The 27,127-nt window shown below is 41.1% G+C and overlaps 1 protein-coding gene across 1 annotated transcript in view; it reads right to left on the bottom strand.

The window, feature by feature from the left end:
- Positions 1-27,127, bottom strand: part of IMPG1 (interphotoreceptor matrix proteoglycan 1) — a 185,578-nt gene that overhangs the window by 124,920 nt on the left and 33,531 nt on the right. Inside the window, exon 4 of the mRNA XM_069598931.1 lies at positions 5,349-5,582. Coding sequence (XP_069455032.1) covers positions 5,349-5,582 — 234 coding nt within the window. The remainder of the gene's footprint in view (positions 1-5,348; positions 5,583-27,127) is intronic.

Here is a 27,127-nt window from a genome sequence, read left to right on the forward strand (position 1 = left end):
TCATGATCAAGGGGACTTTTGAACAGTTTGGGAAGAAGTCCCAAGGCTGAAGAACAGGGAGCACACTGAAAGACTAGCAAGCAGGTCAGCTGTGGCCAGGGCAAGGCTGAGAGCCACAGAGGCTGAACACAGAAGGCTGTGGTGGGAGGCGCACGGATGGTACAGGACGTGTAGCCCTGGCATCTTCTGCTAGGCCGTGGGTACCTGTCTGGATCTGCAGATTTGCCAAGGGGTAAACAGTCACACATACATTTAAACACTCAAGTGTCTAGATCTCAGCTTTCCTCGCACGCTTTCCTAAATTTCCCTCAGGACACGACTTTTCCTTCCTCATCTGCCCCTTGGCCAGCATCCTTGCCCGACTCCCCCATCCCTGACCTTTCTGTGGTATGGTGCCCCTGGGCTGCCACACAAAGGGTGTTTGAAATAATTGTGTTTGAGGTTAAGACAGGGAGGGAACTTGGTTGACGGATAGCACACGGTTTTTGCAAGTAGGGCAGTTTCTGACTCTTTGCGTTAGAAGTCCTAATGGAGTCAACAGCTGATACATCATTAAAAATAATGATGGCAGATCCCGGTGTGATTGTTTGCCTAAAATGCCAGAGGAACTTGAAGAATAAGAATATCACTATAACAGAACTCCATCTCTTCCTGTCGACTTTTTTATGTATCACATTTTCCTAGCAGTTAAGCGAAACTAAGGAAAAGAATAGAGATAAAATTGATGTTAAGTTCTGTCTAATGTTTGCAATGCATAATAGAAATAACAACTAATGGCACATGAATTAACAAAGGAAAGGAACAGCCCCAAAGCAATCCCATCTCTCCAGGGAAGAGGTGAGGAGAGCTTAAGCTACAGGCTCTTCATTTAAATTGGCCCTTTCCAAAGCCTTGTTCCTAACTTTGTATTCATAAACATTAGTTACCCAAAACCAAACAACTGAGCTTACATGCATCTGTCAGGACAAAAAATAAAAACTTTTGTCAAATTTACATCTACTTACTTTAATCAATCCTATATTAAAAATAATTATAAATAGAACTGAATCCAGAAGAGATTTCTGAAAATAAGTAAAATAAGTTATTTACTTAGCAAATAAGTTAAAATAATTATCTTCAGTTTATGTATATTTTGCTGCTGAGGAGTATCTTCAAGCACCCCATAACAGACTCTCAAGTATGACAGAAATCACATTAAGATAAGACTCTGCAGTAAGAAGCGGGATGGAAATGTGGATGTGTGGAGACAGAGGGACCATGTGACATTGCCTGCTGTTAGGAAGAGGTGTTCATGCATTTGTAAAGAGTATTTGATGGTAAGTATTGAGCCTGTGGTAGATTCCACTGTATATGGGAGAATGCTCTAACTCCTGTTTTATTTTCAATATCAATATTTACAGCTCACCAAATTTACACCTTATCCAGTTATTTAAGCTCATAACGAAAACTTTAGAAGAAGAATGCAGTCAGTCAGCTCAGTCACTCAATCATGTCTGACTCTTTGCAACCCCATGGACTGCAGCACACCAGGGTTCCCTGTCTATCACCAGCTCCTGGAGCTTGCTCAAACTCATGTCTATGGAGTCAGTGATGCCATCAAACCATCTCATCTTTGTTGTCCCCTTCTTCTCCTGTCTTCCATCTTTCCCAGCATCAAGGTCTTTTCAAATGTGTCAGCTCTTTGCACCAGATATTGATGTGAAAGTATCAAAGTATTGGAGCTTCAGCTTTAGCATCAATCCTTCCAATGAATATTTAGGACTGATTTCCTTTAGGATGGACTGGCTGGATCTCTTTGCAGTCCAAGGGACTCTCAAGAGTCTTCTCCAACACCACCAACAGTTCAAAAGCATCAATTCTTTGGTTCTCAGCTTTCTTTATAGTCCAACTCTCACATCCATACATGACTACTGGAAAAACCATAGCTTTGACTAGATGGACCTTTGTTGGCAAAGTAATGTCTCTGCTTTTTAATACACTGTCTAGGTTGGTCATAGCTTTTCTTCCAAGGAGCAAGCGTCTTTTAATTTCATGGCTGCACTCACCATCTGCAGTGATTTTGAAGCCCAAGAAAATAAAGTCTCTCACTGTTTCCATTTCTTTCCCCATTTACATCTACATGCCATGAAGTGATGGCATGCAAGGGGGGACTGAATTTACAAATTATTTTAGGGGATTAAGTTACATTTTTTAAAAAGTTAGATGATTTCAATCATAAGCAATTGCAATATATTGATTTTTTCCCTCTGGAGGGGTGGGGAGCAAGTGGAGGCTTTGGAACAGAAGTTGACATCATCTGATTTCCTAGAGAAACCCTCTGAATGCCAGGCAGAGAAAAAGGTTTGTGAGTCGTGGGGAGGAACGAGATATGAGAAACCTAGTTTGGAGACTTTTATTTCTATGATTTACCCTCCCACACTCCCCATCTGGTCCGCATCTGGGTTTCTCTTAGCTTTCTGTTTTGAGAAATTAAGAGAATTCCAGACCAGCAGAAGCTCAGGCCATTTATCATCAGCAACGTGACCAGAACCCATAGAGCTGGGGGTGGGTGCAGCTCCCACCACTTGGAATGAGCCGTTTAAGTTGTCCACCTGTGAAGTGTGTGTTCCCTGGAGTTCTTCCTACATCACCAAACAGCCTAGGCTGAGACATTCAGCAGAAAGGCTGAGGTCCTGTGGTCAGATCTCAAGTAACTGTGAGGAGACTGGGGACTCAAGGCTCTGATTTCTCCAAAATTCTTGTGACAATCCTTCCCAATCGATTCAGAGAAGGATGGTGCAGAGTGGTATACCAAAGGGTTAGAAAATTCCAGATGCCTCCCAGCCCCTGAGATCTTTTGATACCTCAACTTACAAGGTTTTTATTTGCTATGCCTTCAGTAAGGATGGATGACTGTCCCGGTGAGTCACAGGCTGGTGCCCCTGTTCTCCTGATCACAAAAGGATTCTTTCTCTTGGTTTGTGCTGAGCTTCCAAGAGGGCAAAAAAATGACATCAGGGGAGTCACAAAAAAAAAAAAAAAAAAAAGAAAGAAAGAAAAAAAAGGAAAGAAAAATTGTCCCTCAAAAATAGTCTAAAGAAAAGACACTGGCCCCTAGATACATCCTAACATTTTGATCTCTAGAAACTACAATGTCTTAGGGAAATAAGTCTTTAAGCAGCTTCAGCCATTTGTGCTTCAGGGAGAATTTTCTCTCAGAACATTGGTGAAAAGTTTTAATGGGAACAAGGGCTTTCTGTGTCCCCAAGGTGTAAGAAAAGGTGTCAGGCAAAAGAGCAGGATTATCTGGGCAAATCATTAAAATGCAGGTTATGAAGTAGGTGTGTTATGGAGTCTGAGTACCAGCATCTCTAGCTGGTTCCCAGCTGATGATGATACTGCCTGTCTGTGGACAGCAGTTTGAACAGCAAGAACCAGGGTTCCCTCCGTCTTTAGCTTTCTCTGGGTCACACAGTAACATGAAAGAAAGATCTAACTTCTATCTAACTTTTAATGTTGGGGCTGGGAGAGAGTGAAGACAGAGGAAGGGAGAGAAGAGGGAGACATGGGGAGAGTGGCTTCTCGAAGGACTCACAGAGGACGCTGAAGGGAGGCAGCCCCGGCAGTCGTCTAGGTGGGCGCACAGGGTCCTGCCTGGGAATCCACCAGGAATGACCTTGGCTCTTGTGTCTGTGATTTCTGATGAGCATGCCTGTGATTCCACCAGGAAGCACAGAACATTTTCCCTTGTGTTGCTTTAGGATTGGGAAAAGAAATAGCTCAATATTCCATTTGATTTGAGGAATGTGGATGCTGTCACCCCTAAATTTGAAAGATAATTTTATAAAAGCAGCTATGAGAACAATAAGTGGGTTACTCTGTCAGAGAAATGCCACTTTAGAGCTGGGTCTTAGTTCTAGTTTCTTTGTGAACCAATTTGTTAGACTTAAGAACACTATGCTGATGAATAGTAAAATTTCATATCACCCAGGGGCAGCCATGAAGATAATGGGCTGTCACTGCTGTGGGGAGAAAACAGTGGCTTGTTTCATCCAGGGAAGCAAGAATGAAAGAGCCAAACCTAATCAAGGATAAAGAGCTATGAATAAAATTCAGAGCAAAGAATTTGGTTGCAGCAATGAGTAGTCTAGTCTGCAAATTCCTGTGATGAATCCTATTTGTGAATGTCGTAAAAGATTAGAAGCTACATGAAAATAGGCAGCAATAGCTGTGTTCATGGTCAGTGTGATGCATATATTATGCATTTGTTTTTCTATCTATTAACAGATAACATGAAATTTACCAGCATCATCAGCTGACTACTGTGTCGTCACATTCAAAATGAATGCTTTACAAGCAGCACAGTCTTTTCTTTGCACTTCCAATGACTTCCGACATCCATCAACAAGCATTTACTGAGAAACTGCTACACAGAGGTGCTGGGCTAAATATTATATTAATAAAGAATATTAATACAGTGCCCTTGATTTTCTATAATTAGAGTCCTCCTTCTGACTCTGATCCAGTACCTGTCATTTCTCTGCAGGTGTGGCTTCTGTCAAAAAGCAAGTATCTCTTTACTTCCACATAAAATGAGGCATACAAGGAACATAAGGCTTGGTATTTTTGATACTGTTAGCTAATGCTGCTTCCCGAAGTCAATAAGAATGCCCCACATTAATTTCAATCCTTGATGTAAATACTTAAGAATTTGGTGAGATGTTAGTGTGAAGACATACTCTTCAGTTGTCGTAACGTGTAACACATCAAGGCTAGAATTGAACCAGCTTGCCCTGGTCAATAAGTCTGGAGCCAGGTGACTGCGCTGTTTGTAAATCCCATTAACACCTCTGCATTTATCTTGGTAACTACTGCTAATTTGTGCCTCTAGGTCTCCCAGCTTCAGGCCTTTTTGCTGAATCAGCAAACTTACCAAGAAGGAAGGGAGGATCAGGATTGTAATGCGGTTTTTGAAAAGTGAGATCTTAAGTCATCAATCAATTTGCTTAGTTTCCTGATGTTGCAATCATTCTTGTGCTTCTTCATAATAACAACATTCAAATTCAGTACTGGGCTTTGGCAGAAATAAAACAAAGAGGTGAAACCCATAGGTGAAGGCTTTCTGGTGGCTTGTTAAATGCCCTAATGGTTCTGCGTTGTAGAGGACACAGCTTTAAGACATACAAACACAGATCTACCATAGTTTCAAAGGTTTATTAGTCACAACTTTCAGTTCAGTTGGCTATTTTGTATAACTCTTGTGACTGAAGCAGAAACTGGAAGTCCTGGGCTGAAGACAACCTAAGTATGGATGAAAGAGAAGAGACAAAAAGAGGGGAAGTCTGAACAGGCTACATCTCTTTCCTTACCTCTCAATCTATAATAAGCTTGAAGACTGGCTAAAATCTGTTCCATGGATTCCTGTGGACAGACTTTAACCCCAGTTGGGAAAAATGCTGATCTTTTGGTTCGATGCTTTGCCAAATCGAATATTCGTCTCATGGTTGACACTTTGTACGTTTTTGCGGTATTTTTGGTTGCTTCAATTCTTGGGGCATTATCTATGTCTTTAATTTCAGAACCGTATATTTTAATGGAGAGATCTGTAAAAGAAAGATTGATTTCCTGGTAATAGTACTCAGCCATAAAATAAAATAAAATAAAAAAATAAAATAGCGCTATTTGCACCAACATGGATGGACCTAGACATTATCATACTAAGTGAGGTAAGTCAGAGACAAACAGCATATGATACTGCTTGTGTGTGGAATCTAAGAAGATGATACAGATGAATTTATTTACAAAACAGAAACAGACTCACAGACATAGGAAACAAGTTTATGGTTACCAAAGGGGAAAGGAGGGGGGAGGGATAAATAGGGAACCTGGGATTAACAGATACACACTATTACATATAAAATAGATAAACAACAAGGTCTACCATATAACGTGTGCTTAGTCACTCAGTCACGTCTGACTCTTTGTAACCCCATGGACTCTAGCCTGCCAGGCTCCTTTGTCCATGGGAATTCTCCAGGCAGGAACACTGGAGCGGGTTGTCATGCCCTCCTCCAGGGGAATCTTCCCAACTCAGGGATTGAACTCAGGTCTCCTGCATTGTAGGTGGATTCTTTACTATCTGAGCCACCAGGGAAGCCCACTATATAACATAGGGAGCTATATTTAATATCTTATAATAACCTATAATGGAAAAAATCTGAAAAAGAATATATATATGTGCATAACGGGATCACTTTGCTATATACCGGAAGCACTGTAAATTAATGATTTAAAAAAATCTTTTTTGATTTAAAAAAAGATTGATTTCCTGGTGAACATATACATTTGTGTGTTATAGGTGAAGCATATGATAAGTGAACAGAGAAAACTAAAAACTGATCCTGCGGCTTATGGAAGTTTTATTTTAATGCAAATGTCAAATTCCAATGATAAAGCATTTTCAGAAATCAGGGAATAGCAGAATGAGCCAATCAAGTGTATTTTTCAAAAAAGTCTCGAATCATCTTGCCTTTAGGAACTGCCAAATATTGAAATGATTTCCCACACATCTCTCTAAAAATCACTCCCCACTTAGCACTCAAGCCTCCCGAGAGATGCCTCTTTTGATAGACATTATAATGCAAGTAGGGAATGATGTAGCATTGTGGTGCCCAGAGGTGTGCTCTTGATGAGGAAGTGGAGTGCTTCTAAAAACCGAGGGGAAAAAAATGCAACCAAACAACCTCCCTGCCCATTAGTGGCAGCCCTAGGATTTCTGTGTGGGCAGGGCTCTGGGGGTGGTGGTGTGGCTGAAAGAGATTTGAGGCGTTAGAATTTCATTCACAGAGCACGCTTGATATTTTACGAAAGATGACGAGAGAAGGGGTGGAGGACAGGCCAAAGAGAGGGTGTTGGCAGACGATTAAACTCCAGGAGCCATTCATCTGGGCCCCACCACGGTGTCCGGTAGGGTGAGGTCTGGATTTCATTTGTAACTTTGTGAGCCTCTCATAAAAATACCTTACATGCACAGAGCACTATTTCATTTTGAGTTTTCTTCCATATGTATCATTTCCTATCACTGTCACAAAAGCTCTACTGTATGGATGTGTATGCATGCTAAGTCACTTCACTCTTTCAGGCTCTTTGTGATCCTATGGATGACAGTCCACTAGGCTCCTCTGTCCATGGGATTCTCCAGGCAAGAATACTGGAGTGGGTTGCCATGCCCTCCTCCAGGGTATCTTGCCAACCCAGGGATCAAACCCATGTCCCCCATACCTCCTGCACTGCAGGCAGATTCTTTGAGCCCCTGGGGAAACCCCTCTTTATAGACGAAGCAGATACTATTTTATATCTCTGTTTACCACCCAGTTGGGTTCTGGGGTCCAGAGCTGTCAGAGCATGTTAACAGTGTGGTCACATCTCCATTCCTCCCCTCCCGTTCCACCTCCTTCCTTTTAGCCAGTCTACTGTTTCAGAGGTGAATTACTGATGACCTGGGACCACTTACTCCGGCCCCTGGAGACCACCAGCATGTGGATTACAAAGACTGATGCTGTCATTTTACTAAAGAAGGCACTCCACCCCTTAGCTTCTGAAATATGGTCCAGATGAAGGGATCAAGCAGAAATGAAAGCATGTAGCTGCAGAGCAACTCAAACCTTGCCGCAAAGCATACAAACCCCTCCTTCACTAGGGGTGGGGTGGGTGGGCTGACGGAGTCCGGGTAGGAACTCATTCTCTGTCATATTGAGGAGGCTCAGAGGACACTGCCAGTCGTGGGGAGTGACCCATTCTTAGAGACTCGTCTGCTCACCCAGGCATGCACCAGAGCAATGGAGTGAAACCTCTGATTGGAACACAGGGATCAGCAGCTTCTGAAGGTCTCCAGGTGATTCCAAGATGCGGACAGGTTTGGGAACCACTGTTTTGTGGATCTGTAAGGAGACCTTCAGCTGAAGAGTCAGGAGAACCCTCTTCACATTGGCTTAAGCAATAAGTAAGTTATTACTGCATATGAAAGAAAGCTAAAAGGTATGAACTGCCTGGTGCAGTGAAACCCTGATTGCCTTTCTACTACTCTCTCACTTTCTCTGCTCCATCCCCTCACGTGGGACTTTATTTGTAGGCCAGCTTCCACCAAATTAAATGCGCTTGCCCTGTTCATGTTGAAAAATAGCCTTTCCCTACAGACTGGCTGATACATGCCACGTGCTTTGAATACCAGCTGCCAATGGGGATACACTGGCGCTGTTAGCTTGAGCTGAGTGGCCCCAGGCAGGGAACTGGGATGATCCTGAATGGCTCCTTCTAACTGGAGGTGGGGGTCAGCCTTCCCTCTGTCAGGTGGGCTGCACTGCAGAGTGGAAGGTGCCCATTCCTAGTCAGGGCAAAAGCTGCCCGAGGGGGATTCTAGAAGCTGAATACACAGCCACGAGTGGCCACTGCAGTTGGTAAGATGGGAATTTTAGTTTAGGAATGTTAATTTTTGATAAACTTTTCAACATTCACAAAGTTTTGTAATCGTATTTCAACCGTCACGAAGAATGGAAGAGAAAAAAAATGTGCGTTATCGGATGATTCTAAGCCTCTCTGGCGTGGTGAGCACAGACCCCACTCGGGGAGCTCATGTTCCCACACTCCTGCACTCCCTATCCTTGCTGCAGCACCTGACTGCAGGGTGGGGCCCTACTCTTAGGCTGGTATTGCTCTTGCCTGAGCCACCTCCAAAGTCTTTGGTCCTTTGGAGTTGGTCTGTTCTTACTTGCTTGCTATGCGCTGGTAGAACCATCTGAAAGGCTTGGTTTGGGAATAGCATTTCCATCCTGGCTCTGGGAACAATGCCCCCATCCTGGAATTTTTCCCAATCAGATCCCTTTGGATCTTAACACTTTGCTGATACACAGGCTCGCTCACAGAGATCCTGCTAGATCTATGACTTTGGACTTCATCTTATCAGTAGTGGGAACAGAAGGAGAGAAGAGAAGGTCACAGATTTCCCTGTTTCCCTGCATTTGCATGGGATCTGAGCTATTCCCTTTCCCTACCAGGGCTGATCTTTCACAAACCTCCATGTGTCCGTAAGTCCATGATGCTAGTGGTCAACAATGAGGTGAACTAGGAGGGTGTGGGACTTGGTGGGCTTTGGGTCTCCTGATTTCTTGCTGCTGTCCTTTCATTCTCAAATGTGTCCCTACTTGGAAAATAAATAATACAGTCACCCAGCTTTTCAGATCTCCTTGTGGGAGGAGACCTAATGCAGGTACTCTGCAAACGGCTGCCTCCCTCCTCAAGGAAACGCCGAGTTCCATTTTTGAATGTCTACTTAGGTAATTCTTTCCTTTGAGCTGAAAATTCTTTTCCAACAGCGTCCACACGTTAGTTCTACTTCTGCCCTCTGGTCTAGCAAAGACCAACTTACAGATGCTTCTGCAAGCAGCTCCTTGTATTTTCTTTATATTAGGCAATTTTTTACTTTAGGGTAAACATCCTCTACCTTTCTTTGCTTTCTTGCGTCACCTAAGCATCAGATTCCCCAGGCTTCTGTGTTTCTGCAGATCACATGAAGCTAACCACAGGGGACCCACTATGATAATACTCTCATTTGAGCAGGGTGCCCCCATCCCCTGTCATCTCTAGAGAAAATGTGGGCAAGATTTTTGAGAAAAGAAGCTTAAGTTTACCTGGCTTCAAGAATATTTACCAGACAGGCTACATGGTTGAAGCTTGTCTCTTTCCCAAGGATTTCAAATAAAAACAAAATATATGTAAAGAATTGAAACATGGAATGTTACAAATTTAGAGGAGGTAAAAAGAGCTGATATTTATTAGAGCTAAGGAAAGCACTCTTGGGTAAAATAATTAGTTCACAGTAGATGCTGTCCTCCAGCGTTGCATAAATTGTAATGTTGATGTTGAACTGAACTCTGATTCTCTGGATACATTTTTATGAGTTGATAGTTTTAGTTTATATAAGCATTTGGAAGGTATGGGGTAAAAGTTTAATGAGAATGAATTGAGAGTTGAAAGACTTGCTATAAAAAGGGAGTGCATTTAATAGATTGGAAAATTTTTTGAGGCAGAAAATATTTCTGTAAGATAGAGATAAAACATAAGTATAACCTGTATGATGATGAATTGGCTGTCATCAACAACTGTCTCTGGATAAAGTTCAAAGTTACAAAGAGAAAGACAAAGTGATTTCATTAAAAAAAAACTATATTTTTCATAGTATTAGAAAAATTTAGTTAAATATGCATTTGGATAACAGTCAATGCAGTTGAGCTATATTATATTGTAGATTAATCATAAAGAAAACAATCCATAAGCCAGTAGTTTTGGGAAATAGTCATACCATTGAATGAAGAAAAGTGGAAGTTAATATACTTGACTATTCAGAGCTTCTAAGTACAGAGGTGGTGGTGGTGATTTAGTTGCTAAATGGTGTGGGACTCTTGCAACCAGGGACTGTAGCCCGCCAGGCTCCTCTGTCCGTGGGATTTTCCAGCCAAGGATACTGGAGTGGGTGGCCATTCCCTTCTCCAGGGGATCTTCCCAACCCAGGGATCAGACCTGTGTCTCCTGCGTCGCAGGCGGATTCTTTACCGCTGAGCCACCAGGGAGGAGTAACAGCTAATATTCATGGCGCTTAACTTTTAAATTTAACTTGAATATGTCCATTATTTGTGAAGGGAAAATGTAGCAGCAATGCAAACCATATCCCTCCACAATTCAAAATGTTTTTTTTTTTTTAAATTAATTAATTTATTTTTTTATTTTTTAAATTTTAAAATCTTTAATTCTTACATGCATTCTCAAACATGAACCCCCCTCCCACCTCCCTCCCCATAACATCTTTCTGGGTCATCCCCATGCAAAAATGTTTTAATTAATAGTACAAGCGGTGCCCGTGGCCGTGGCTCTGCGACTGGCCAGCTGTATGAGAGGTATAAAATTGACCTCTTTGTCTGAATTTTCTCACCTGTAAAATGGAGACTTGGTGGCTATCTTACAGGGTTTCTGTGGTATTAGAAGAGCTACGGAGTTGGGCACAGTGTTAAGTGCTCAATAAAAACTCATCAGATAGATCACGGATTTTTCGCGCCGCTATCGCCCTTCCTTGCTGAGGCTCTTGCACGGTACTGCCTAGCAGTCTGCAACTAGACTGCGCCTGCCCCATGCATCCCTGCGCTTCCATGCTGCTTGTACATCTCAGGCTTGTCTTCGTAGAAAAGGGCTCTTTTCTTCCCCCCTTTTTTGTTGGGCTCCTATTTTTCCTTCAAGGCCCGGCTCTCCTTCTCTCTTTTCTCAGATCTCACTTGCAGAATTCCTGTGTTGGTTCCTCCAGCCCCTCTAGCCTGGCTCAGATCTTTTTTACATTTACTGTACCCACTAGGTTTCTACTGGGTTTCAGGCCCACTGTGGTAGGTAAAGGTGAATTAGGTGAACAACTCTCATAGACCTTGTGTGTAGTGCTTGCTTTGTCCTGCCTTGCACAATAATTTGTTGTAAGTAAATGATTTTAGACTGCAAATACCTTTGGATTTGCAAATACCTAGAACTTTTAGACTGCAAATTCCTGTGTGTTATAATCCTATCCTCTCCCCAGGTCACCTCAGTGGTTGCCTAGTACAGTGTTTTGTACACAACAGATATGCAATACATAGCCATTAAGAGAACTAGTGAAAAATTCCTATAGAAATAGTGAGTCTTTTACGTATGGGTATGAGTTAATTTGTTTTATAAACCGTTAGACTATGAAAAGTAGCTTCATATGTCCTGTCATTATACACTATTGCAATCTTCCTTTGAAACATCTTCTCCTTTCCACAGTGTTAAATATCAGAGGTTTTAGATATAGTCATCTTATTAAAGATAATATCCTAAGTGAAAAGACAAACAAAAAATTCCTTTGTGAAAGAAAACCAAAAGAACAGAAAGGAGATGGCTTATACACAAATTATAATTTAGTAAAATCATCATCCCCAGAATCTTTCAATTTATCTGAGAGTAAACAAACAACAGGAAACTGAGTCATTAAAAACCTGAGCGTAATAGGAAAGGAAATTAATATTGCCTGGCTCTTTAGGAGGACAAGCCCTCCACTCTCTTACCCCCCCAATTATTGTACTTGATAGGCAAAACCATAGCCAGGGTTAAACCCTGCTCGTTGCCTTCTCCTCACTTGCACCCTTGTAGCTGAACTTGGCTGGAGAAAAACAACCATTAGGACTCACTTTAAATTTATGATCCTTAAATAATATCACACTACATTTCTCTGGTCCATTGAGTTTCTCTCTCTTGGAGAACTATGCACAACTTATCTCAGATTTCCCGTACTTCTTGCCAATTCTCAGTCTCAGCTGATGACCTTGCTTCACATTTTTTTTTTTGAGAGCAGGAGGAGCCAGAAGATAACTTTTTGGATTTCTAGCACTGCATCAGCTCACTGGCTGCGTCTGCCCTCAAATACTCACACTTTCTCTTCTGTGTCTGATGACTGGTCTGTGCTCCTGTCCAAGGCCAGTTCATTTACTAAAGCTCTGGATCCCAGACTTTTCACGTCTCAAGGACATTCTTCCAGAAATGCTCCTTGTTCACCTACTGGATCATTTTTTTCTCTTTCTACTGGATCATTCTTTTTAGCCTGTAGAGATTCTATTATTTTCTCCTTCTACTTAGAAGATTCTTTCTTAATATCACTTTCCCTCCATTTTTCTACTTGTGCTTTCAGCAAAACTCTTTGAAAGATCTGTTTTTACTTCCTTTCCTGACAAAAGCAACGTTCCACATGAATAAGGGAGGGTTCCTGTGATGTCACGTGCAAAGCTATCGACATTTCCCTCCTCTTTTCCCTTTCTTTCTTTTTACTTTTTTATTTAAAAAGTTTTTGTTTGCAATGTGCTCATAAGTGAAAAAGGGAAGGCAAAAATTGCTCAGTTGTGTCTGACTCTTTGTGACCCCATGCGCTGTAGCCTGCCAGGCTCCTCTGTACATGGAATTCTCCAGGCAAGAATACTGGAGTGGATAGCCATTCCCTTCTCCAGGGGATCTTCCCAACCCCGGGATAGAGACCAAGTCTCCCACATTGCAGGTTCATTCTTCCCTGAGATAGCAGGGAAGCCCAAGAATACTGGAGTGGGTAGCCTATCTCTTCTCTAGGGAATCTTCCTGACCCAGGGATCGAACTGGGGTCGTCTGCATTGCTGATGAATGCTTTACCAGCTGAGCTATCAGAGAAGAAGCCCTAATATGCTCATAGAGCCCGTTGTATTCAACATGTTATTGCGTTACTGCACCAGAAGGTGTCGCTATGCAACACATAATATAATGAAAGCTGACCATTGGATAATGAAATAATCAGTTCTTTGACTTTGGGATTGTACCTGTTGAGCACTGACTTTTGTTGATGAAGGTGATGGTGAGGGTTGTGATTTTGCAGAAAAGCAGACCATTTGAGGAAGGGTTAAGACTTTATATGCTGAGATGGACTCCCACTGAGCTGGGAGGTACTCCTGAAAGGCCTGCCAGATGGGAAATATTTAGGTGGTGGGAAGGAGGACCATCAGTCCACAGGAGGCATCTTTCAGCAGACTGAAGAAGGTGGTTGACATGACACCAAAGTTTTAAGTTGGGGATTAAATTATGTTTCTTTACAGCCAGACATCCTGGAATGTGAAGTCAAGTGGGCCTTAGGAAGCATCACTACAAACAAAGCTAGTGGAGGTCATCGAATTTCAGTTGAGCTGTTTCAAATCATAAAAGATGATGCTGTGAAAGTGCTGCACTCAATATGCCAGCACATGTGGGAAACTCAGCAGTGGCCGCAGGACTGGAAAAGGTCAATTTTCATTCCAATCCCAAAGAAAGGCAATGCCAAACAATGCTCAAACTACTGCACAATTGCACTCATCTCACATGCTAGGAAGCAATACGTGAACCATGAACTTCCTGATGTTCAAGCTGGTTTTAGAAAAGGCAGAGGAACCAGAGATCAAACTGCCAACATCCACTGGATCATCAAAAAAGCAAGAAAGTTCCTGAAAAACATCTATTTCTGCTTTATTGACTATGCCAAAGCCTTTGACTGTGTGGATCACTATAAACTGTGAAAAATTCTGAAAGAGATGGGAATACCAGACCACCTGACCTACTTCTTGAGAAATCTGTATGCAGGCCAGGAAGCAACAGTTAAAACTGGACATGGAACAACAGACTGATTCGAAATAGGAAAAGGAGTACGTCAAGGCTGTATATTGTCATCCTGCTTATTTAACTTATATACAGAGTACATCATGAGAAACGCTAGGTTGGATGAAGCACAAGCTGGAATCAAGATTGCCGGGAGAAATATCAATAACCTCAGATATGCAGATGACACCACCCTTATGGCAGAAAGCAAAGAAGAACTAAAGAGCCTCTTGATGAAAGTGAAAGAGGAGAGTGAAAAAGTTGGCTTAAAGCTCAACATTCAGACAACTAAGATCATGACATCCAGTCCCATCACTTAATGGCATATAGACGGGGAAACAGTGGACACAGTGGCTGACTTTATTACTATTTTTTTGGCTCCAAAATCACTGCAGATGGTGACTGCAGCCATGAAGTTAAAAGATGCTTACTCCTTGGAAGGAAAGTTATGACCAACCTAGACAGCATATTAAAAAGCAGAGACATTACTTTGCCAACAAACTCTGTGTAGTCAAAGCTATGGTTTTTCCAGTAGTCATGTATGGATGTGAGAGTTGGACTGTAAAGAAAGCTGAGCACCGAAGAATTGATGCTTTTGAACTGTGGTGTTGGAGAAGACTCTTGGGAGTCCCTTGGACTGCAAGGAGATCCAACCAGTCCATCCTAATGGAGATCAGTCCTGGGTGTTCATTGAAAGGACTGATGTTGAAGCTGAAACTCCAGTACTTTGGCTACCTTATATGAAGAGCTGACTCATTGGAAAAGACCCTGATGCTGGGAAAGATTGAGGGCAGGCAGAGAAGGGGATGACAGAGGATGAGATGGTTGGATGGCATCACCGACTCAATGGACATAAGTTTGGGTAGACTCCGGAAGTCGCGATGGACAGGGAGGCCTGGCGTGCTGTGGTCCATGGGGTCACAAAGAGTCGGACACGACTGAGCGAGTAAGCTGAACTGAACTGAGACACTCAGTCCTGGGGCTGACCCAGATTGCACCACCCAGGGTAGCAAAGACAAGTTTGGAAATGTCTAAATGTACAGAAAGGGAAGTCAATGAAACAACTATTAGATTCAAATGCTGAATTCCAACACTATATTACCCAAAGAAAAAGTCAAATCTGGCTGGGGTGGAGAGGCTGCTCTGAAATACTGGGCTTTTGACCCTTCACTTATCGTGTCAAAATTAGATTGCCTGGGCACCATCTAAACGTGCCCACTAGTTCATGTGAAGGCTAGCCCTTTAGTCAAAAGTATCTTTTCCTCTCTAGACTGTAGGTTGGTTCTTTGATACTGACTGGCATCCCAGAAACCATCTCCCTATCACATCACTGAAGAGTTTATTTTTTTCCTTCATGTACCAAAGTTGGCTGCTGGTCATAGATTGCTTAGGATTCCCAGGTGGCTCAGTGGTAACGAATCTGCCTGTCAATGCAGGGCATGCCGGAGATGTGGGTTCAATCCTCGGGTCGGGAAGATCCCTTGGAGGAAGGCATGGCAACCTATTCCAATATTCTTACCTGGAGAGTCCCCATGGACAGAAGAGCCTGGCAGGGTAGAGTCCATGGAGGGGAGGTCACAAAGAGTTGGGCACAATTTAGTAGACACACACACACACACACACACACACACAGATTGCTTACAAGTTTTCCATTTCAGGGCTTAGCCGTGCCCTTGAATCTGCTTCTCTCTAGGTTATGTATTCACGTGGATCTTTACTAACCTGTTCAGACCAGACACTCTTTTGTGGAGAAATATTTTCTCACCATCTAAGCTTGCAGGTTTATAATCTAGGATTACTGCACATGCATAGTGACAGTAATAGACTGTAGGAAGAGGAGAATGGGGTGTTTGTGGCATCACTGTTATGAGAGTAAGTGGCTGGGCTGGTAAAAGCACTTAGTGAACCCATTATGTTTTCCTAACGGAAAGCGTTTCAATGCCTAATGAATGAATTACCAGGAGTGGAGATGTAAGTTACTGGAATCCTACAGAATAAAAATCTCCATTTGAAGAACAGGACTCCACAGAGAGAAAAGTAGATAACACTCCAGGACCAAATCAATGACTGGAAGTCTTAAAGAATAATAATTTAATTTCACATGTGCTTTCCAGACAGACCTTAACAAAAAAGAGTATGCAGTTGTGGCCTTTCTGCAAACGCTCAGCTTGCTTGTGATCTGTTATATCCCAGTCCTCCCCCTCCATTAGAGGAAATGCTCAATTACCCACTTGAAATTGTTTTTCTTCAAAGATTAAGGGCAACTAAACGTACGTCATGCTTAACATACCTGAACATGCCTCAAATTACGCAGAGGTACTGAACACCTTCAATGCTGTTCCAGAAAATAGCATGGATTTTAAGCACACTGTCTTCTGCGTGATCAAGTAGAGCTCGCTAAAGCTCCTACCTTCTGCTTTCCCATTTAACGCGCAGTTCCTCCTGAACTTCCACCGTGACAGCCCAGTGCAAGTGTGTTGGAGTAAATGATAGAAAAAAGAACCATAGGGATTAAGGGCAATTCCAGTGATTTTTTTTTTTAAGGGGAAAATGAAGGGAATAAACATGTGCTCAGTAGTTCAGTTGTATGCGACTCTTTGCGATTCCATGGACTGTAGCTCACCGGGATCCTCTGTCAATGAAAGTTTCCAGGCAAGAACACTGGAGTGGGTTGCCATTTCCTACTTGAGAGGATCTTCCCGACCCAGAGATCTAACCCAAGTTTCCTGTATTGCAGGCGTATTCTTTACCAACTGAGCCACATGGGAAGCCCCTGAGTGTCAGCATGCACAGTGATTATCAGTGATGCAGCTGGTGGATGCCACACCATTGTCCTCTCTGAAGCTCTGGAAGCCTGGATGCCATCAGAGCCTTCCTTGCCTCCAGCACTAGCCTTGTTCAGCTCCACTTTTCCCTGCTGAGGGTGAAAGAGGAGTTCCTTTGAGAGGGTTCCTTCTCTCAAAGAATCAAAGCAGTTGCATTATTTTTCTTCACAATGCAAAAACCAGGTTTGGCCACTGCTTTTGCTACATCAGGAGGAAAGGATTAGGACCTGGGAAAACCATTACAAGAAACAACAGTTGCTATCTTCTGTTCTCTTGTATATTTATATGGATACATCTGTATTGAGCTCCTCTTCCATCTCACTGAACTGAGGAAAAAAAAAAGAGAAAGGACAGAATCTACAGGTGAGATGCTGGGAAATTTTGCTGAGGCCATTTTGAAATGGCAAATTTTGCCAGGAAATTTTGCAACTTGGTAACAGGGCAGAAACAGAACTGAAATTGAAGGGAGAAGTAGAAAAGAGAGGAGTGAACAACAGAATCCCTGCTGGATAGTTCAGGGAACTATATTCAATAATCTGTTATAAATCATAATGACAAAGAATTTGTCAAAGTATATATATATATGTATAACTGAATCACTTTACTGTACAGCAGAAATTAACACAACATTGTAAATCAACTCTACTTTAGTAAAAAAATAAGCTAAATAATTAAAAATGCCTACCATGTTAAAAAAAAAAAAGAGTTCATTTGACTTCTGGGCAAACATTAAAAATATATTTTGCTGATCCGATTTTTACAAAATAATTATGTATTCATATACTTGGAAGAATCGGAAAAGATCTATAAAAATGTTAATTACTGATTAAAACAATAAGAAAAGAGAAATGGAATGGTGTCTCTTTTGTGTCCTGGGAGGGGGATGCCCTGTGAGCAGCTGGGGTCATGAGCTCTTCATATCTGGTAGGTGGCTCAGACAGTAAAGAATCTGCCTGCAATGTGGGAGACCCGAGTTTGAGCCCTGGGTGGGGAAGATCCCCTGGAGAAGGAAATGGCATCCCACTCCAGTATTCTTGCCTAAGGTATCCCATGGACAGAGGAGCCTGGTGGGCTACTATCCATGGGATCGAAAAGAGTCGCAGGCGACTAAGTTAGTAACTTTCGCCTTTTTCAGGGAGTGAAGACACAAGAGTCCAGGAGGGCAGGGTCCTTCACTGTACCCTGAAGAGAAACGGGTGCTTGCTCCCCACTCCCTTCGAGGGGGATGTTTCGAGGGAAAGGAGCATTCAAGAAAAGACTGGCTTTCTGTGCCCTGAGAAAGCAGAGCAGCACAACTGAGGTGCTTGTCGCGGCGTAGCTTGGAGATCGCTCAGGCGGCCTTCATCTAAGCCAAGGGAGTGCTTCACAGTGGAGCCTCTTGACCAAGGCCCATTCCCAGCCCCTGCCAGGTCCACAGACACTGTTTCTGCTACAGTTCAGCACCACCGGGTGCCCTTAACTCTCAAGTGCCCTCAAGGGTTGCAGTAGTGTGTCAGAGGTCGAGAGAAGCCATGCGATCAACATTTAGCTTCTTCCTGCAGTGCTAAATTTACTTGAGCATTTCAGGAGAAAAGTTGAGAATGTGAAGGATTGTAAACGATTTCACATGAATACACAAGCGAAGTCAGCAAAATTCTTTCTCCCTCAAATAAGCCGGTCTTGAAAGTGAGACGAGTTGGGTATTTCTATAAGCTGTGATTAACTGTAAAGTGTATTTCCTTGGAAAATGGTGAGTGGAGTTGGTTTAGTGCAGAGGTCAGGTTGAAGTAAACGGGATGTGAAACTGAGGTGAGAACGATTATGTTGAAGTTGCTGGTTGGCCTGGTTAAGGCTTCTTTTCAGACGAAAAGAAACCAGTGTTTTCCCCAGCTAGATGTTTGCTGCTGCTAAGTTGCGTCAGTCGCGTCTGACTCTGTGCAACCCCACAGACGGCAGCCCACCAGGCTTCCCCGTCCCTGGGATTCTCCAGGCAAGAACACTGGAGTGGGTTGCCATTTCCTTCTCCAATGCATGAAAGTGAAAAGTGAAAGTGAAGTTGCTCAGTCGTGTCCGACTCATAGTGACCCCATGGACTGTAGCCTACGAGGCTCCTCCGTCCATGGGATTTTCCAGGCAAGAGTACTGGAGTGGGGTGCCATTGCCTTCTCTGAGCTAGCTGTTTAGCTACCCCTCAGATCACCCTGGGTAGACAGGTACTTTCTCCATATCCATATAGGACTAACCCTGTTAAGCCACTTGAGAAGGGGATGCCAGAGGATGTTGTCCTAGTCACCTGATGTTTGGATGGCATCGCTGATTCAATGGACATGAGTTTGAGCAAGCTCTGGGAGATGGCGAAGGACAGGGAAGCCTAGCGTACTGCAGTCTGTGGGGTCGCAAAGAGTTGGATGTGACCGAGCGACTGAACAACGATCATCTTTTTCTTACATTAACTTCTCCTGCCTTCCCTGGTATGTCAGTCGGTAAAGAATCTGCCTGCAATGCAGGAGAGCAGGATTGATCCCTGGGTCAGGAAGATTCCCCTGGAGGAGGAAATGGCTGGATTTTTGCCTGGATTCTTGCCTGGAAAATCCTGTGGGTAGAGGAGCCTGGCAGGCTACAATCCATGGGGTCACAAGAGTTGGACACGATTTAGTAGCTAAACCCCACCACAAACTCTTACTTCTTCCCAGTCACTGACCCATCACAAAAACTTCTAGGGCACCATCTCCATAGGTTTCAGAATGTGGAGCTTAAACAAACACACAGGTTATGAATAAGAGAATCAGAATGGAATTTTACAAATTAATCTGAGATCTGTACATGATGAGTTGCAATTGTATCTCACGAATGTTTATGGGATGTGACAGTATTCGGAGCGTTTTTCTAGCCTGGCTGGACAGAAGTTTGAATGATACAGAGACCAAAGGATTTTGCTGAAACCATACAAGGTCATTCACAAGACAAGTAGCAGCAATCATGAAGAACTACCAAGAGCCTATTAAAAAAATCCCCCCAAATTAGGAAGAAGCTAACTTCAGAAGCTGGGAGTGCACTGAGGAAATATATCACAGGCAGGAATACAAATTTGCTTAGGGGACACATTAGTGACATGTGCAAAATACCCACTTTCTTCTGGTTCCAGCTGTGCTGGTGTGTTTCCCCTGTGATCCCTAGGGCTGCTATGTATTGGGACATACTTATCTCAGTAGAGTCTAACCATGCCTGAAGGACTCATACCAGAAATATCTCTAATTTAGCCCAGCATCTTTGTTTTTTGTATCTTTTTGTTACTTGTGATTCTAATATTGCAAACTATGAAACAATTCCTTTTAAATTTTAGTGCTCTCATGTAAGCCTGATCTTAGAGTCTATTGGGAGTTCTGAGTAAAGAGTCTTGCATGTACAGTGTTCTTGCCACAGAAGAGTGATACTGTAGCTACTCAAGGAGAGTTGGAGACAGATTAAACAGTTTAAACAGCTATAAATCTGTGTCTTTCTTTTTCTTTTTTAAATTTGTGTTGTGTAAACACTCTCCGACATAAATCACAGCAGGATCCTCTATGATCCACCTCCCAGAATACTGGAAATAAAAGCAAAAATAAACAAATGGGATCTAATTAAAATTAAAAGCTTCTGCACAACAAAGGAAAATATAAGCAAGGTGAAAAGACAGCCTTCGGAATGGGGAAAAATAATAGCAAATGAAGCAACTGACAAACAACTAATCTCAAAAATATACAAGCAACTCATGCAGCTCAATTCCAGAAAAATAAATGACCCAATCAAAAAATGGGCCAAAGAACTAAAGAGACATTTCTCCAAAGAAGACATACGGATGGCTAACAAACACATGAAAAGATGCTCAACATCACTCATTATTAGAGAAATGCAAATCAAAACCACAATGAGGTACCACTTCACACCAGTCAGAATGGCTGCGATCCAAAAATCTGCAAGCAATAAATGCTGGAGAGGGTGTGGAGAAAAGGGAACCCTCCTACACTGTTGGTGGGAGTGCAAACTAGTACAGCCACTATGGAGAACAGTGTGGAGATTCCTTAAAAGATTGCAAATAGAACTACCTTATGACCCAGCAATACCACTGCTGGGCATACACACCGAGGAAACCAGAATTGAAAGAGACACATGTACCCCAATGTTCATCGCAGCACTGTTTATAATAGCCAGGACATGGAAACAACCTAGATGTCCATCAGCAGATGAATGGATACGAAAGCAGTGGTACATATACACAATGGAGTATTACTCAGCCGTTCAAAAGAATTCATTTGAATCAGTTCTGATGAGATGGATGAAACTGGAGCCGATTATACAGAGTGAAGTAAGCCAGAAAGAAAAACACCAATACAGTATACTAACACATATATATGGAATTTAGAAAGATGGCAATGATGACCCTGTATGCAAGACAGCAAAAGAGACACAGATGTGTATAACAGACTTTTGGACTCAGAGGGAGAGGGAGAGGGTGGGATGATTTGGGAGAATGGCATTGTAACATGTATACTATCATGTAAGAATCGAATCGCCAGTCTATGTCAGACTCAGGATACAGCATGCTTGGGGCTGGTGCATGGGGATGACCCAGAGAGATGTTATGGGGAGGGAGGTGGGAGGGGGGTTCATGTTTGGGAACGCATGTACACCCATGGTGGATTCATGTCAATGTATGGCAAAACCAATACAGTATTGTAAAGTAAAATAAAGTAAAAATAAAAATTAAAAAAAAATTTGTGTTGTGCAATCCATTTTTTTTCTTATTTAAAAAAATTTTTAATTGGAGTATAATTGCTTTATAATGTTGTGTTAGTTTCTGCTGTACAGTGAAGTGAATCAGCTATATGCATACATATAGACCTTCCTTTTCGGATCTGCCTTCAACCACCCCATCCCATCCATCTCTACCTTTCTTATGCTTAAGAACCTATCACTGTTCTTGTAGAGAAGAAAGGTGAACTGCAGTTTGAGTACCTGGGGGGCTGAAGTTGCAGTAAGATAGCTCTGCTTTCCTAAGTTGTTTCCTGAACTTGGGCAGATAATCTCGACATGCTTTAACTTTCTAACCTACAAAAGGCAGAACTATAATCCCACCATAGTTTTGTTTTAATGTTTGCATGTTATATAGTTCTGTTTTGTTTTGAAGATCAAATGAGAAACTAGATGTCAGGATATTGCAGAAGGCCTGACATATTGTTGGCTGTTATTCTATTTTGAAGTTTAAGGCTAGGAATAGGATTGCCTGATTTAGCAAATAAAATATGACACCAGTCAAACTTGAATTTCCAATAAACAACTATGTAATTATTATTATTTTTTTAGTGTAAGTATGTCCCATGCAATATTTGGGACACATTAAGCATAAAAGGACAAAAAAGATTCTGTTAAAAGACAAAGATGGTCAGATTGCATTAAAAAAAAGCCCACTATATACTTTTAACAGGCACATTTTAAAAAAAGATATGGGGAAGTTGAAATTAGAAGGATGAAAAGAGTTACATTATACAAACAGTAATCAAAGGAAATTTGGTTTAGCTATATTAATATCATATTAGATCAGAGGCCTGTTGGTAACTCCCCAGGCCTTGGGGCTGGTTGAGAAGGCCTGATTTGTAGCATTTGCCAGTTTTTATGTGTTATAAAATATGTGTACTCCTCCATGACTAATTTCAAGCCACAGAACTCAGAGAGATGTGAACAATTAGTGCTGTAAATCAGTGTGGGCCAGTTCCAGCACACCCATGGACAAAGTTCCCTCCTTGGCAGAAAGCTTTACAAAGATGAATATAGTCACAACATAATGATAAAAGTTTAAAAGTCATCAGAAAGATATAGCAAATTATAATTTTATATACTAAATAATATAACCTGGAAATTTATAAAGCAAAAGTTTAAAGAACAGTAAAGAATGTAAAATCAACAATAATACTAGGTAGATTTTAAGAGATCTTTCTTGGTAATTGATAGAGCTGGCAGATTAAAAATCAATAGAGGATTGAGAACATAAGTAAACTTAATCAATGGACATAGATGGAACATTATAAAAATAAACCTTCTTTCAAGCTTAGGGTGAACATATGCAAATATATGAATATTGACTATACATTGGACTGTAACGCATGTACATTATGTTCTCAATCCAACAGAAAGGTGAGTTTAAATGCAGCACTGTTTATAACAGCCAGGACATGGAAGCAACCTAGATGTCCATCAGCAGATGAACGGATAAGAAAGCTGTGGTACACATACACATTGGAGTATTACTCAGCTATTAAAAAGAATACATTTGAATCAGTTCTAATGAGGTGGATGAAACTGGAGCTGATTATACAGAGTGAAGTAAGCCAGAAAGAAAAACACCAATACAGTATACTAACACATATATACGGAATTTAGAAAGAGGGTAACGATAACCCTGTATGTGAGACAGCAAAAGAGACACAGATGTATAGAACAGTCTTTTGGACTCTGTGAGAGAGGGAGAGGGTGGGATGATTTGGCAGAATGGCATTGAAACATGTATAACATCACATAAGAAACGAATCGCCAGTCTAGGTTTGATGCAGGATACAGGATGCTTGGGGTTGGTGCACTGGGATGACCCAGAGAGATGGTATGAGGAGGGAGGTGGGAGGGGGGTTCAGGATTGGGAACACGTGTACACCCATGGCGGATTCATGTTGATGTATGGCAAAACCAATACAGCATTGTAAAGTGAAAAAAAAAAAAAAAAGAAAATCCCTATGTTTGAAAATTGAAAAAAATTCTTATAAATAACCTATAAGTAAAAAAAATTAACCTATGAGTTAATGAAGAAATCATGCTGGGTATTAAAAATATCTTTATCAAGTGATTAAAACTTTACATAATAAAACTTGTGGGATATAGCTAAATCACTACTTGAAAGGTAAATTTAGTTCATTAAAATGCTTATTTTAGAAAAAGAAAAAAGTTAAATATTAATGAGCCAAGCATCTATCTCAAGAATTTAACAAAAGAAAACAAAATAAATTAAAAAATGTATAAGAATAAAGATAAGAGTAGAGATTAATAAAATATAAAAGAAAGATAACAAAAAAGAGAAGAAAAAGCCATATAAAAGCAAAAAATTTTTCTTTTGAAAATACTAATAACAGAAACAAAAAATATGAGAAAGAGAAGGTACAAATAATTACTATTAAGACTGGAAAGGAGGACATCTCTATACTTCCTAATGGCATGAGAAACTTAACAATGTTTTGTTGATAAATTTGAAATTTTGAGGAAATGGATAAATTCTAGAAATATGCAAGTTATAAATTTATTATACAAAATGAATGGAAGCAGAGACAGAAGAGTTATTATAATCTTTAAAAAACTGAGTCAGTAGCCAAATATCTTTTTGTAAATATAAGTCTTCACCTAAGAGTTCTATCAAACATTCATGGAAAGAATAACATTATTTACATACAAACTCTTATAAAACCTGATGAGGAAAGTATGAGAAAAAAAAATCATGGTCCAATCTCACTTATGAATATGAATGTAATAATGTGAAATAAAGTATTAGCAAATGGAATCCAGCAGAGTGTGAAAAAAGATGATGACCAAGTCAGATATATCTCAGGAATATCAGGTTGGTTTAATATTTGAAACTGATTAAGGTAATTTTTCACAGTAATGAATTAAAAGAGAAAAAACATTTGATAATCTCAGTAGGTACCAAAAATGTTCATGATATATACCTGTATTTATCCATGATTAAAACTCTTAGGAATAGAAAGGAACTTAAAAAACTCGATGTAGCAAATTTTCAAAAACAAAACAAAACAAGCACTGAATCTAAAACAAATGTCATTCTTACTGGTGAACTATGAAAGCATTCCCCTCCAGATCAGTATCAAGGTACATGCAATATCAAGGTATATGGTGTTTGCAATCACCATTTCTCTTTATATAGAATATAAAGGAAATAAACATAGGCAATAGTGGATGGCCTATGGAAGGCAGTAAGAAAATATAAAGAAAGAAAAGATAAACCTACTGAAAAGGGAGATCTTTAGTTTTCGTTATTCAAAAATGATATAATTTTTAAGCAGAAAACTCCCAAGAATTGCTAGTGAATTTCCAGAATTAAGATTGTTCAGCAAAGCTAAGGGATATAAAGCCAATTACTTTTCTGCACAAAAACTGCAATAAGAGAGCCATTTACAAGATTACAGTTAATATCAGGTAACTAGGGATAAGTCCATGGTGTGGAAGCCCTTTACAATATAATTAGGTGACTTTATTATAAAGTACTAATAACAGGAGAGATAGTCCACGTTTCTGGATAAAAGTCTTAACATTATAAGGGTATCAATTTTTCCCCAAATTGATCTACAGATTCAACACAACTCCAATCCAATCTCAGTGGTACTTAGTGATCGAATTTTAGACATATTATGGAAGAGCGGAGGGTGAAGAATAGCTTAGACAGCCCTGTAGAAAGAGAACAATGCCAGGGAAGCATGGTTATAAGATTTCAAGATTATGATAAATTTGTAATAATTAAAGCAATGTGGTACCAGCTCAGGTGTAATAAAAGTAACAAACCCGTGTTCAGGACATGGGGAGAGAGAAGGTGAGGGTGAGATGTATGGAGAGAGTAACATGGAAACTTACATTACCATATGCAAAATAGACAGCCAATGGGGATTTGCTGTATGTCTCAGAGAATTCAAACAGCGGCTCTGTATCAGCCTAGAGGGGTGGGATGGGGAGCGAGATGGGAGGGAGTTTTCAGAGGAAGGGGATATATGTATACCTATGGCTGATTCATGTCGCGGTTTGACAGAAAACAACAAAATTCTGTAAAGCAATTATCCTTCAATTTAAAAATAAATAAATTAAAACAAGCAAATAAACCCATGTTCATGACAGAAGAGGTATCACAGACCAGAGAGAGAAGAGGAAACTATCCACTGAACGGTGCTGAAACACCTGATGATCCATATATATATATATATATATATATATATATATATATATATATATATATATATATAAAAGAGAAACTGTTTTCCTGCTTCACACACATATACATACACAATAAATTTTTGTGGATTAAAAACTGAAAATAAAACTACATCTTTTATGGGCCGTCCCTGGTGGCTCAGTGATAAAGAGTCTGCCTGTAATGCAGGAGCCACAGGAGAAGCGGGTTCGACTCCTGGGTCAGGAAGATCCCCTGGAGGAGGGCATGGCAACCCATCCAGTATTCTTGCCTGGAGAATCCCATGGACAGAAGAGCCTGGTGGGCTACAGTCCATGGGGTCACAAGGAGTCAGACAGGACTAAAGTGACTTAGCACTCATGCACACATGTATATCTTTTATAAGGGGATAGAGTGGAATATTGTTATGCCTTTAAGATAATGAAGGATTTTTAAGGTAAGACAAAAAACTCTATAAACCATGCAGTTAAAGGCTGATGATGAAACAACATTAAAATTAAGAATATGTGTTCACTGAAGGGTACCATTTAGAGAGGAAGAAGAAAAAGCTACACACTGAGAGAAGGTATTTGATGGGTAATGAAATGCCAAAGGGTTGACATCCACAACTTCAGTAGAACTGCTCTAAACCAACGAGAAAAGACATATGTCTTATATCCTAGAAGAGGAAGCAGAAAGCGTCCTAAATGTATGAAAAGATACTGCACCTCAGCAGTAATCTGAGGCATGCAAAATAAAGCCACAATGAGATACTACTTCATTCCCAAAGCTGACTGACAGAAAATAAAAAGTCAGGCAATACAGAGTCTGGATGAAGATTTGGAATAAAAGGAATTCTCACTCAAAGTGGCGCAGACATACAGGGAGGCAGCTTGGTATCACCTGTAAAGTTGAAAATGTCTTCCTCTTGACACAGTGAGCTTTCTCTTCTACTCAGCAGAGCGAGACAGGGACAGACTCTGGAGAGATTCCGCCTGGTGTGAGCCTCGGGGGACACTTGGGAATATCTGTACCAGTGTTGTAGGTAATGTGGAGCCCATCAAAAGAAGAGGGAATACCCGGTGGTGTGTGCACACCAGGCTCAGGTGCTCCTGATCATCTCAGGCCGGCTGAGCCTCACCTGTCTCTCAGATCAGCTCTTCACAAACTCTGACCC

Source organism: Ovis canadensis, chromosome 8, assembly GCF_042477335.2.
Source record: "Ovis canadensis isolate MfBH-ARS-UI-01 breed Bighorn chromosome 8, ARS-UI_OviCan_v2, whole genome shotgun sequence".
Lineage (NCBI taxonomy): Eukaryota > Metazoa > Chordata > Mammalia > Artiodactyla > Bovidae > Ovis > Ovis canadensis.